This window comes from Triturus cristatus, chromosome 4_1 (genome assembly GCF_964204655.1).
Source record: "Triturus cristatus chromosome 4_1, aTriCri1.1, whole genome shotgun sequence".
Lineage (NCBI taxonomy): Eukaryota > Metazoa > Chordata > Amphibia > Caudata > Salamandridae > Triturus > Triturus cristatus.
In genome coordinates, this window is record NC_140585.1 from 496,208,269 (window position 1) to 496,222,171 (window position 13,903).

Genomic DNA, 13,903 nt, shown 5'->3' on the forward strand with positions numbered 1-13,903 from the left:
ACTTCATTGTATTAGCCCTTCAAACAGACCATGATATTGTCTATTGCTTTTTATGATCACCCTTTTATGTCTTGTTTCACCACTGCACCCACTTGCACCCTGTGATCACTTTACAGAGCACCTTTAATACGTTTTGTAGATCCTTCTTTACAGTGTCCTAATTGTACAAATTCTTTCTTTTGAAGCTTTCTATACATAACGGAATGTAGCACATTACCTTGGTCCACGTTTATCATTGCCATTTATTCTGCATTACTGATCAAATTTATAAAATATTAATGAATTGTTATTGCTCATTATTGAATGACACCCACAGGTGTCATTCAATAATGGTGCAGAGTGGGGCATCGATGCTCAGAATCTTCCCAACCAAAAATACCCATACATTCTTGCTCCAGACAAGGGGGACATGGGCCCCTGGTCAGTTCTGCAGGAGACAAATAGATCAGGACTCCCTGAGAATACATAGAAGAGACATAAGGACTACACAGGAATCAAGATCGCATGTCAAAACAACCAAAGGGTTATTAGTGTCATCCCTTCCCTCTTGGATCAATCCGGAAACTGGGGAAGAACACAGAAGCATTCCTAACAACAGCAAGTCCAGGCCCGGCAGGTGTGAGACCAAGGGAGTACCTTTTCCTAAGAAGAACCTAACATTAATGTCATGGAACATCACAGAGAGCAGCAAGATCGCAGAGAATAATAACCTGAGGCGATTCCTGGAAACAGGAGACATACTCTGCCTCCAAGAGACCTGGGCATTATCTAGCACACCATTGGCAGGATTCTATGTACATCATATGCCAGCAATAAAAAAGAACCTCTTTGGTCACCCCTCTGGCGGTCTATCAGTTTATATAAAACACACAAGCCCCCTCGTAGTGACTGGAATAAACCTAAATTTACCTGGGCTGCAAGCCCTACAAATCGAAGGTCTGAAACACACACTACAGCCAATGTGCCACCTAATATTAAACTGCTACGTCAATTCAGCACAAACCACCATGAAAGATCAGTTGGAAGCATTGACAAGGGAAATAGACAGCCTCCTAAACAAATATAAAACTCATCAAGTAATCCTAGCCGGGGACTTTAACCTGAAGGACCTCGACAATACAGCACCCCGATATCGAGGGACGGGAAGGGCTGCACCCTTTCATGACTTATTCAACAATCATAAGCTATCTTCAACGTACGCTGTGAAAGCAAGATACTCGAATGGCGGGCAACTACAGCCGACCTTCCGGGACATCTCGAGAATCGACTATGGCGGCCAGTCTGGAAGATTTTACAGTCGAGATCAGGTCGGAAAGCAATCACAGGCCACTAGTAGCAGTGTTTATGCTAGAAGTTCCAGCAGTCCTTAAATTCCAAGCCATCGGAGAGTCCTGAGGGGATGAAAATTACAGCTTCCTAAGGAGAATCAGATGGACAGAGGAGGCGGGAGCATAACTTCAAAACTGGCTGGACCTAAAACAGGAGGGGATCCCAGCAATTCCGTCTTCACCGATAAAAATATGGGAGACCATAGTTGATGAGATACAAACAAGCTTGGGCCACCCCCAGCCACAATGCTCAAGGCCCAAAAAGAAATTAACAGCTGGAAGCATCCGTCCAACCAAGGACATACGTGAGACCAAACGCCTCTTACATAAGGAACTAGTAATAAAGAAAAGAGGGGGCAGACAAACAGATGGGACATCGATTGTATCATTGAGGGCAGCCCTAAGAAAGAAATGGTAGGAACACAAAAATGCTCACATAGAAAGGGAATGGATCAAAGTTTTCTCCCTGCTCAAACAGAAGAATTCGGCAGGATTATGGAGACACATAAACTGGCTAAGCAGCTGAGGTGCTCAAAGAGAAAACGGGGTGGCAGAGCAAAACTGGCTGGTCCATGTAAAGCAGCTATATTCTATTGCCCATGTAAACACATACAACACAGAAGATCCTAACTGTGGGGTGGACTGTCTCCATCTACCAAGTGCAAAGACTGAAGATAAAACCTCTAGCCCCCGAAATCCTTCTGAGGGTCTGTGAGACCAGGCAGAGATGTGCTGTACACCGTCAGCCCAGATAAACCCTCAAATGGTCATTAAGATATTTAAGAATATGAAGAACGATGGGGCCCCTGGACCAAACGGGATACCCGCCCCGGTTTTTAAAAAGGCTCCCGACTTTTGGGCATCCGTCCTCACTCCTCTTTACAACCATTCCTTAACAACAGCAATAACCCCCGACTCATGGAGGGGCTCCATATTAGTCCCAATTTTTAAAAAGGGAGATCGTTTAAAGCCATCAAATTATAGGCTCATCGCTCTTCGTGATATAGAAGCCAAGGCCTACGCCCGCCTCATACTGAAGGACTTGGAGACATGGGCCGAAGGAAAAAGCATCATACCCTGCCATCGGACTGGCTTCAGACCACAAGCATCGGCAATGGACAATATCCTGGCGTTAGCGCATCTAGCAACTGAAGCAATAAAGAAGAAAAACCCTCCCCTCTTTTGTTGCTTCATTGATTACAGAACAGCATTCGATAAAGTGGTACGAAACAGGCTATGGCGTAAACTAGAAAATTGGGGCGTTCCGCCAAACCTAATTAAGGCAATCAGATCACTTTACGATGGCACCTGGGTGCGGGTTAAAACCAGCGCCGGTACAGTGTCCCCCAAAATAACAACAAACAATGGGCTGAAACAAGGATGCGTGCTGGCGCCCATCCTCTTTAACCTGTACACGGCGGATTTGGGGGATGCCTTGAAAGGTGCCAGCCAAGTAGCACCGAGATTAGGCAGCAGGAGGCTGCCGGTCCTACAATATGCCGACGATACAGCCGTAATGGACCACACAAGGGTGGGCCTACAGAGAGCCCTAAATGCATTGAATCAATTTAACAAAGATAACAACCTTATAGCAAACCAAGGGAAAACTAAGGTCGTCATTTTTGGGAGCTATTACCTGAAAAATAAAGCACAGTGGCTAATGGGAGATCTGCAGATCAGTACAGTGACAGAGTATAATTACCTAGGGGTTTAGTTTACGGAATGGGCCAAGGCAAATGTCTATCTGAAACAGCAGTCGTCCAAGGCCAATAAGGTGATATTCCTGTTAAAGCAACTGAGCTTACATCTGATAAGCCCCACGGCCGGACCCATATTAACTGCCTTAAAAGCAAAATTGCTGCCAGCCATTAGCTATGGCCACCAGGCTTTTCTAGGGTCACAGGATGCCCTTCTCACCTCAATCGAAGCCAAAGCATATACATCAGTCTTTTCTATCCCAAGGTCGGCAAGGAAGTCAAGACTAATATTGGAGCTAGGCCTGGTAAGGCCAGACTTGATGTGCCAAGGGGAGATCATAAAATTATACTTAAGGATTATAAGGGCCCCAACAAACTCCTTAAGATACCAAATGAGAGCCATCTTTGAGGGGCCAAGATCAGCATGGCACACCAGTCTTGGCAAAGCACTCAAGACTTTAAAGATCGAGGAAAAGAGCATGCCACTGCCAGAAATCCAACTAAATGCATGGAAAAAAGCCATAAACAGACAAGTTCGCAAAATCTCATTCGAACTGGACCTTAAATCCCTTCGCTATAGCCCCCACCTAGACCCGCTGAACAGTTCCTACACAGTAGGCAAGGCACAACCCTACCTTAATGAGGCCCTCACACCACAAGCCAGAACCAAAATCCTCTCCATGAGACTGTGTACTCTAGGAATCCCTGAATTTAACCCCACATGGGCTCGCAATGGGGGAAATCCAAGCTGCAGACTGTGCCCCTACACAAGAGAATCCTGGCTTCACCTTTTATGCTGCTGGCCCTCCCTTACGAACGAACGTCGCCGACTTCTCCGCCCAGTCTGCATCATCTAGGGAATCAAGACATGCCGCGAAGCATCAGCCTTGTGCTTTTCTAGAATAACCACTATGACCTTGGCGAGTCTTGGGAAATTCATTCATCTGATTAGAATGGCTTTAAAGGCAGCAAACGATCACTAACAAGCCAGGGCCACCAGCGAGGTATAATAAGTGGGACAATGCAGCTTCCCCTCAAATGAGGGAAGAGCCATGATCCTATTCACCCGCCCTACAGAAACCGCACCATATCAATGGCTCGAAATGGAAGGGACAAGGAGAACGATTCACAGACTGCTGTAGCAGAAAACCGCCAAGGCCTACGCAGCTGTCTAAGAAACTTGATGCAAGGACTTATGATAAAGACCCTGTGCTGGCGGCCTGAGAGGGTGCAGCAGAGAGGGGATATAATACTTGAACAAAAAAACTTTTTACTCACCAGTTTTATTCTTTCTTACTGTAATGATTTTAATAAATTGAACAGTTAATAATAAAAAAGCATGACACCCACAGGGATATCAGTTGCTTTTTGATCACCGGAAGCGAGGTGGCATTTATTTTTTGTGCCCCCTCTTCACCCATCATATTGCATAAGCATTTGGGTTGGGTGTTTCCCGGTAGTCACACAATTTGCAGAGGAGGAAATGTCCAATTTACGTTGTGCAGGTGTGAATTGTATGACCTGGCATATTAACAATATTGATGTATAGCTTAAACTCACCCATTCTGTTAATAGGCTGGTTACAACCAATTAAGGTGAACTGGGAATCTACTTGGTGTAACCCCAAAAAATTGGAGGGTAACATGACAATATAGTGATCTATAATATGATTAGTCTGCTTTTGAACTCTCATGATTTTGGCATGTAGCAGAACTTTGGCACATGGATAAAGCTTATTTGCCCAAGACTACACATTAGGTCAAGTGGTGAAGTAAAGCGTGAAACAGATGACATCATAGCTGTTAAATTACATCTCCTTCATTCTATATTTCCTTCAAAATTCAAGTAATATAGCTACCAACCAATGCCACGACACATATACATTTTCTCAACATTATGAGTAAATATAGCTAAAATTGGGAATAAGAGATTGTTTCAATATGTAATAATGCATTCTGTGCATGACACAGTTCAGAGAAATCACAATAGCAGATGCTTTCCAAAAATCCCCAAACCATTCCCATTTTTTAGAGCAAGAGGACGGGCAGTAAATAAAGAGATACATCAATAAGCAAGATGAGGTGATGGTGGTCTGGTTAGAGATATGTATCCTTTCGTATTAAGAAATATACTGACTCACAGCAGCGAAGAGGTCATAATATTGCCAGCAACCACGATAAATAGGCAGTGACTACATGCCACTCAATGGCTCAGTGTTAGAAATGGGGGTCTCTAGTTGGCAGTGGTATATACTCTGTCCAAGTAAGGACCCTTCATTCTAGTCAGGATAAGGGAGTTACACACTTAGATAACCCCTTCTCAACACCTTGGTAGCTTGGCACGAGCAGACAGGCTTATCTCAGAGTATTTGTACATAGCACATACAGTAACACAGTGAAACCACTACAAATGGACAGCACACCAGTTTAGAAAAATAAAACATCTTTATCTAAACCAAACAAGACCAAAACAGCAAGATTCCAACTACACAACTCAAACTATGACTTTTAAAAGGTTTCAAGCAATTCTCCCCATAGGAAAATATGGATGCAGGATTTTACACAAAGTACCTCAAATGCATCACAATAAACAAGGCAAAACAGCCGTGAGGGAGGCGATGAGACAGTTCTGCTGCACACAAGAGAAGTGATGCGTCAAGTTCAGATTGTTGGGGGAAGTAATGCGTCGATTTCCAGGTAATTCTTCTCTGCAGGTGTTGCGTCAGAAAAACTTGCCACACAGGTGAAATGTGTGAGAAAATTCCAGCTCTACGAGTGCTGCCTTGATTTCCACAGCCGCTGACCGAAGATGCATCGATTCTTTTTAGCTGCACATTGGGGCCTGTATTGTAGTCGGTGTGCTGCATTTTTTCTGGGCGCGAGCAGGCGCTACATCGATTTTTTCAGCCGCATGTCGGGTATTTCTTCCTCACAGTGGTACTGCGTTGGAAAATGTAGCCGCAAGAAAAGTGAAGCAACGATTTTGTAGATTTCCTCAGTTCTTCACAGCTTTCTGTAGCAGGAACAACCTCTAGGGGCCCAGGACTGAAATAGGAACCACCAGTAAGGTCAGAACTTCTACCAATGGAGTTCAAGAAGGATGTAGGTGAAGTCTTTGTGTCCCTTGAACTTCAGAACAGGAGGCAAGCACACACAAGTCCTTGGATATTCTTCTCAAGCAGATTTCACAGGAAAGACCAGGCTTTGTCCTCTCCATTGTCCATTCTCCATTGTCCAAACAATTCAAAAACCACCTGTACTAAAAGTTGTGTTATTAAATTCTGAGTTCAGAGAGCCCAAACTCCAAATCTCTAGCTATTCCCAATTGAAGGCTACACTTGTTAAAATGTTACAAAGCAGCTCCAATGATAGCCTATGGGAGAGCTAATCCTTGCAATAGTGAAAAACGAAATACGCAGTTTTTCACTACCAGTGCATGTCCTAACTTTAATATACACTGCACCCTGTCCATGGGGGTACCTTGGGCCTAACTAAGGGTGACCTACATGTAAGAAAAGAGATGGTTAGGGTCTGTCAAGTGTGCGCACTTGCCAAGTCGACATGGCAGTAAAAAACTGCGCATGCAGACAATGCAGGGGCAGGTCTGAGACACATTTGACAGGCTACTTGTGTGGGTGGCACAATCAGTGCTGCACTCCCACTAGTTGCATTTGATTTACAGGACCGGGGCACACACAGTGTACTTTACTAGGGAATTACCAATAAATCAAATATGCCAATCATGGATAACCAATCAAAATCACAATTTACACAGGGAGCACTTGCACTTTGGCACTGATCAGCAGTGGCAAAGGTCACAGAGTACCCGAACCAGCAAAAACAAAATCCAGCAGACAGTAAGAAATATAGGAGGTAGAAGCAAAAAGACAGGGAAACCACGCCAAGGGTGCCCAGTCTAACACTCAATATTTTATTTGGGTAGCACTTTTAAAGTTACTTACCCGAAGAAGGAAGTTTAGTCTGGCCAAAGACTCTAAAAAAATGTCAGCTCCTTTGTTGGTGTATTCATATCTTCCAGCAATGAAGAAAAACAAGGTCTTTTCCAGATTAAAGTCAAGATGGCTAAAAACAAAATGTTATTGTTATTAGCATTACAAAAGGCACAATCGTTATTTAAATACTAAGATATTGACTCAATACACAAAACAGAGCTGGACTAGAACATTTTCTTACTTCTTTTTCGAAGGCAAGGTGCCAATTAGTATTTTTTCATGTATTAAGACTGGTGTTCCAAAATACAGAAATATGCATTGTAAAGCTCCAACCAACAAACACTTGTCTTTTTACTATTAGTATGAGCCACAGTTTGGATCTCCCAGATAATAAGAACAGTAATGTTTTCTGAGTCTTAGTTTGGGTCTTCTATAACACTCTGAGAAACATGCAAAGGGCACATTCTTGCTGTAAAACATATTAGGGTTTCTGAGGGCTCATTGAATTGGCCACTGTATGAGCTTGCTGTAGATTCTCCAGAGATCTGGCAGGTAGGCCAGCAAAGAGGGAACTTTTGTAGTTGTACTAGTAGGGCTCTAATGAGGAAGGTCTTGAAGCTTGAGTTGAAAGAAGGGTTAATGCATATGGCGTGCCCAGCATTGTAATTACAAATCTTTACCATTTGGGCAACCTAAAGAAGATATTACAATGGAAAACTGCAAAAATGCTGCCTCGCACTGACACTGAAGTGCGAGTTTTTTAGGTAACCAGAAATACAATTCTATTTTTTGTGAGGCATGTATAGGGCACAATGCTGCATTCTATATAGTCAGCAGATAGATATTTAGATAGATGGTGAGGGCTAGATATAAATTAGTACAGTAATGTGCACATACCAAGATGGCTCTCTGAAATGTTGAATGAAGAACACTCTTTAAAAGAAAACATATAAACCTCAGTACATATCTTGCAATGAGGTCAAAGAGGGACTGTGGGGCAATGCCTGACATTAATGGAATTATGTGTTGCGAATGTGACACATTAGGTTGTTTTGAGACTCTGGTTAAAATATTAAACTCACTACTCCTACTCCTACTACTCACAGGGCTCCTCTTTGAGCCCTGTGCTATTCAATGTCTACATGAAACCACTGGCTGGGATCGTCGAACCATACGGCATCAAAATCGTGTCGTACGCCGACGACACACAGTTAGTGGTATCATTGGCCCAAGAGAACATCAGCCAACCCCATGGAGGCCTGCTGAGCTGCCTAGAAGATGTTAAGGAGTGGATGACCAGCTCCTCCCTTAAACTAAACGGAGACAAAACTGAGCTCTTGCTTCTAGGCCCAGCCTCGCCAATACCTTTCACCTCCTTGTGGCCCCAAGCTCTGGGCACTCCCCCTACCCCTAAGGAAAGCGTCAAGAGCCTAGGAGTGTGGCTGGACAGGAAGCTTTCCTTTTCCACCCAGGCTACTAAGCTGTCCGCCACCTGCTTTGGCATCCTCAAGATTCTGAGGAAAGTCCTTCCACTTCTGCCTCTAGAAGCCAAGAAAGTGGCAGTACAAGGCCTCATCCAGTCCCGCCTGGACTCAAACAATGCCCTATATGTAGGGGCTCCTGAGATGACTCTCCGGAAACTCCAGGTGGTGCAAAATTGCGCGGCACGCACCCTGTTACAGATTCCACGAGCCCAGTCAGCCAGACCTGCACTAAAAAGTCTTCACTGGCTACCAGTCAAGCACAGAGTGACATTCAAGGCACTGTGCAATGCGCACCGGGCCTTTTGGAAAACAGGACCCGCAATTAACAGCAACCTTGTCATCCCCTATCACCCAAATAGGAACCTCCGCTCCACTGAGGCTTTCTTGGCAATGGTTCCTAGAGTGAAGAGAGCCAGATCCGGGGGCAGGTTGTTCTCATTGAACACAGCTAAACTTTGGAACACTCTCCCCCTCTCACTCCGTTCCAACCCGGACCTGCTCTCTTTTCGAAAAAAGCTGAAGACTTTATTATTTGCCAAAGCCCCCGAGCTCTAATCTGTCACTCAGCATGTCTTCCAATTCTCATCTCAGCGCTTGGACGCCCTTGGGCAGCAACCGCGCTCAATAAATCTATTTCTAATTCTAATTCTAATTCTACTATTTTTCTTAATGTTGAGATAAAACATCTATACATTTTATAACTATTTAATTTACATGTGCCTTATGTTTAGTAGACATTATAAAATTCAGTTAAACTATGCTTGCTGTTTCCTTCTTTTTAAAGTGGGTTGCTAAAAGATTTCAAGTGGAGGAGTATAAATAGTCTTTCTGTATTCTTAGTTATTTCTTGATCTAAGGGACCTTGGTTTAAGGTACTCATTTTATTCTACATGCCTCACTTACATTCCCTATTTTTCCAGTTCAAATCTCTAACCTTTTCTTGCAATGACTGGAATAAAAGTTTGCATCATTTCCTCAAATGCATTATATTAGGAATTTAAATATTGCATAACACATTAAGTTTCCTGTTATATAGTAGTATGTGAGATGTTAGAGTAAATCTTACCCATAGAAATGTCCCCGGATGAACTCTTGAATCTTAGACTTGTACATCACATGCAAATTTTGAAACTCATGCATAGCTGAAAACTTTTTGATGTTTAAACCATTAGGAGTAATTACATCTGCAAAACCAGAAGAATAAATGTTAATTACCTACACAATTTCCTAAAATCGTTTCATAAACAACACATTTTCACAACTGCAATACTTAAAATATACAGGTAAGAGTATGTACTATCTACTTTTAAATGCCAACATGACATCTAAACATTAAACAACGTTTAATTTATGTAAATTTTATTAGCAATCAAATGTCTCTAAGCCTGTAAACAATTAGTGACAGCATTGCATTTCTCAAAGAGTTTAAGCACAGGTTCAGACCAAGACTTTTTGTTGAAATTATGCACCACAGGGATCTGTGAGATGAACACCAAAGAGTGTATTACTTCGACAACACCTGTATAAAATTCAGAACAGAAAGCTGAGTTAAGCTGATTAGGCAGTTTATCAAAGGATGGAGCAGGAATGGGGTGAATTTCTGCACAGAAAGGAAAGCGCAGGAATTTCAATTGTTTTCTTTCCACTTGCAAAATGAATATAACCTGATCTGCTCCTCTGTGGGCAGAACAAAAACCCCAAAATGACAGTTGCTTTTGAAAGCATTGAAATGGGTTGTGAAATGTATTTACCCCAATTCAAACTGCACCAAGGTAAATATGTTGCCCAGTCCATCACAGTGCACTCGTCCTCCACAGCAACGCTGAGCGGTGCTAAGCCCGCTATTTGCTACACAGCTGGAAGCTTCATCAGAACCAATGCCGAGTGACACAAAGCCCCACATAGCCTCGCCACACAGCCAAAAGCTTTATTGGAACTGGTGCTGACTGACAAAATGCCCCTCAAAGCCTCACCACACAACTTCATAGGAACTGACTTGAAGTCTCGCAACACCACACAGACCTCGCTCCATGGACATAGGCTGCAACTCTCAGAAGGCCAAACTTGGTCTTGTGCCCGGCCTGCGCTCCAATATGGGAGCCTGAACTTGTGACTTTGTATAGGTCCAGTGTGACTAGATACCCTCATTTGGCAATAGTTTTATCTAAACCTTTAAAATTCAATATCTCCAGTTCTACTGATTGGATTATTGTTATTTTGGCCTCAAATTATGTATACAATTTTACTCTATGTTTCTGAATTGGTGTGGGATTTTTCTTGTGCTATGTTTTCCCTTTACGACCACTTTGCCTCCAAGTTAAACCTGACTGCTTTTGTGCCAAGCAACCGGAGGGTTAAGCAAAGGTTAATTTAGTGACTTTTGTGGTTCTCCCCAACAAGGATTATGGTTGTGGTTCAAGAAGGGTCTTCACCCCCTCAATCAACCCAATTTATCATAGAGATCAATAAACAGCAATGTGGAGTGGCAATGAAACTCTCCTCCTCCAGTCATGCAAATTTAATGAAGAGATGGTGAGAAAAAGGAGGTGTCCCAAAGTGGAGAAAATGATGAACAAATGGAGAAGATCATTATGTGGCTCCACTATGCTTATGATCTGTGAATCTTTTGCAATGGGACTGAACAGGAATTTGCAGACTCTTTTGGGAAACTGTATACCAATAAATATAACCCCCAGTTAACCTGCAAGATCATTAAAGAAAGTGTTACACTCTATTAACTAGATTCCAGATTGTATATTTAAGAGAATACAAATCAGGATCAAATTCTATTAGTAAATGACTGCAGCTAATAGCTTTTTTACATGAAATAGGTTTCACACAGAAAATCTAAAACAAAGTATTTCTTATGTGTATCCCATTGGAATGAGAAAGACTTGGTTGACAGAGGAATCATTTGTGAATGGCAAAAAGGTCGCATAATAGATGCTTTCAATTAAAATTATGCATAGATGAAAAAAGCACCAATGGGCTATTATATTTATAATATTAAAATCACAACAATAACAAATGTTGAAGATGAGACGACAAGAATGATTATGAAATATACTAACAGTCAAAATCTATTATGAATATCTTACAAAGGCACTGCTACTTTACAGAAGGTAACCCAGCTATTTGAATACAGTTGGGCCAAAGACCAGTTATCACACATAGAAAGGCAATGTCATTGAAAAGCCGTTTGGTGAGTAGCCATTATTGTGGAAACAAATCTAGCAGTCGCTATTTGAAGGAAAAGCATAAAAGCTTCAAAACCATGTAATACCAGCAAAGGCATGCATAAAAGGAAATCATACAAAATGTTTTGAATAGATGAATAACTAGAATTAAGAAGTTAATACATCATTGAACTACAGCAGACAGTTTCTAGTCTATGTTGTAGAATGCCCATGTGCCTTTAAATATGTTTATGATATTACTAGCTGACTGAATAAACAACTTTTTTGAATACATATTAGGAATAAAACATAGAGACTTTAGCTTCCATTAACAAGCACTGTGAGATACAACATGAAAACAAATAAAGTGCATTGAACATTTAGGCAATAGATGCACAGAATGGAACAAGGAGGAAATCCAGCAAGACATCAGTCACAGCTTGAAATTAAGTACATAATTAAATTGGGGACTGCTGGAAAATACCATCTTGTTTGTGGTACTCCCCCAGATATTTGCCTTCACTGCCATATTTTTACTGAACCTGATTTTGTTGGCATTAGAACTTTGCACGCTTTGCTTCTGCTAACCAGTGGTAAAGTGCTTGTGCTCTCATTTCCAAATATGGTAAAAATTGTATACGCTTAATAGGCATATTTAATTTACTTAAAGGTCCCTATTAAATCTTATGTACCCAGAGACTGTACATTAAATACTACAACTGGGCTGCAGCCCTCATTGTGCCTCCCACTAAAGTGAAGCTGTAGAACATGTTTCCGCCCTGCTGGTGTAGCCTGTAGTGTAGTTTTAAACTGTCATTTCAACCTGGCAAAATAAACCCTTTGCCTGCCCTAAATGTTGCTTTTTAATAATTGTAAGGTAGACCCTAAAGGGTGCATAGTATTTAAAAAGTAGGACATGTGTACTTACGTTTTACATGTCCAGGCAGTGGAAAACTCCTAATGTTATTTTTGCTGTAGCAGGGCTAACTCTCCCATAGACTAACACTGGCTTACCTCATTACACTTAATAAGTGATAACTTTATCTTGTGAGCAGATAGAGAAATACGTCTTCCAGTCATTTGAATTGTAACTTAAAGTTCTCTTTAATGGTAAGTTTGGATTTTTGGTTACTTTTCTGAAAATGCCACTTTCAGATGTTCAACCAATAAACAAAATGCCAATACTGACTTTTAGACTACGAACTTTCATTTTTGTTCATAGTCACTGTATTATATAACAGTGATCCCTTTTAATTTCTTCTCATTTCTTTCTATTAATTTAAGCACCATGATCATTTATACAATATACATTGAAATACACAAAACATACAGTGTAGACATCTCAACGTTGTTCAGTGCATAACATTATCACCCAGCACGCACATGACGCAGTAGATTTACAAAGACGAATCATTACAAACCAACATGTACCATAAATGAAACAGTTCTGAATTTTATCACTCATTAGTATTGTGTACTTTTGGCTGAGAGACGCATTCTCAGCCGAAAGTGCACAATACTAATGAGTTATGGAACGTCAGTGGATGATATTGAACAATTCCAAGTCTACTCCCCCGTTCCTTAACCAGCCTGGCACTGGGCAGTTGAGCATGCCCTTTTAGGAGGAATTTATTGGGTAAAAGTAGTGGAACAAAGAATATTTCCTCTTGGGCGATAAAGATCAGAACTGTTTTATTTATGGTACATGTTGATTTGTATGGCTTCATTTTGCAATTTGTTTGCAAAAATAGAAGGAGACCTCAGTAACATTGAAGGCTACACTGTGGGAGAGATGAAAAGTTGTGTGGGGAGAGGGGGCTAAGGGTAGCAAAAGGTTCCAAGAAGCTGGAGCACAAAGTAGGTGTCAGAGCCTGGGAAGAGGTCCTCCTGCTGCAGTCTACATAAACGGAACAGCATGATGATGATTATGATGATGATGGATGATGATGATGATGATGATGTAGAAAGGGAGGATGGACTTAAGGAGGAAGGAGAACATGTCTTGGACATGGCCACAGAGCCAGAGGAGAGAAGAGCGCCCACAGGAGTTAGGTCCCCTGCTGGATCCATAGCAGGGAACCGTGAGCTCTCCCACATCCTGACACTATAGGAGTTTGTGAACAGGAGGATTGAAAAAGTGCTAAAGCAGCAACTCACCATTCTGTCTATGAAGGAAAGGAAAGTAGAAGCAGCTTCCAAGAGGGCCCCAGAGGAAAAAAAGGCTGAGGCAGAAAGGGCTTTGATACGAAAAAGGTCTGATGCTGAA

General features: G+C 41.9%; 1 protein-coding gene across 2 annotated transcripts in view; it reads right to left on the reverse strand.

The window, feature by feature from the left end:
• GYS2 (glycogen synthase 2) overlaps positions 1-13,903 on the reverse strand; it is a 528,148-nt gene that overhangs the window by 162,575 nt on the left and 351,670 nt on the right. For both annotated transcript variants that reach the window (XM_085652724.1, XM_085652725.1), the window contains 2 exons: positions 9,528-9,645; positions 6,987-7,107 (listed from right to left, as the gene is read on the reverse strand). In XM_085652724.1, the coding sequence (XP_085508850.1) occupies positions 6,987-7,107; positions 9,528-9,645 (239 nt within the window). The remainder of the gene's footprint in view (positions 1-6,986; positions 7,108-9,527; positions 9,646-13,903) is intronic.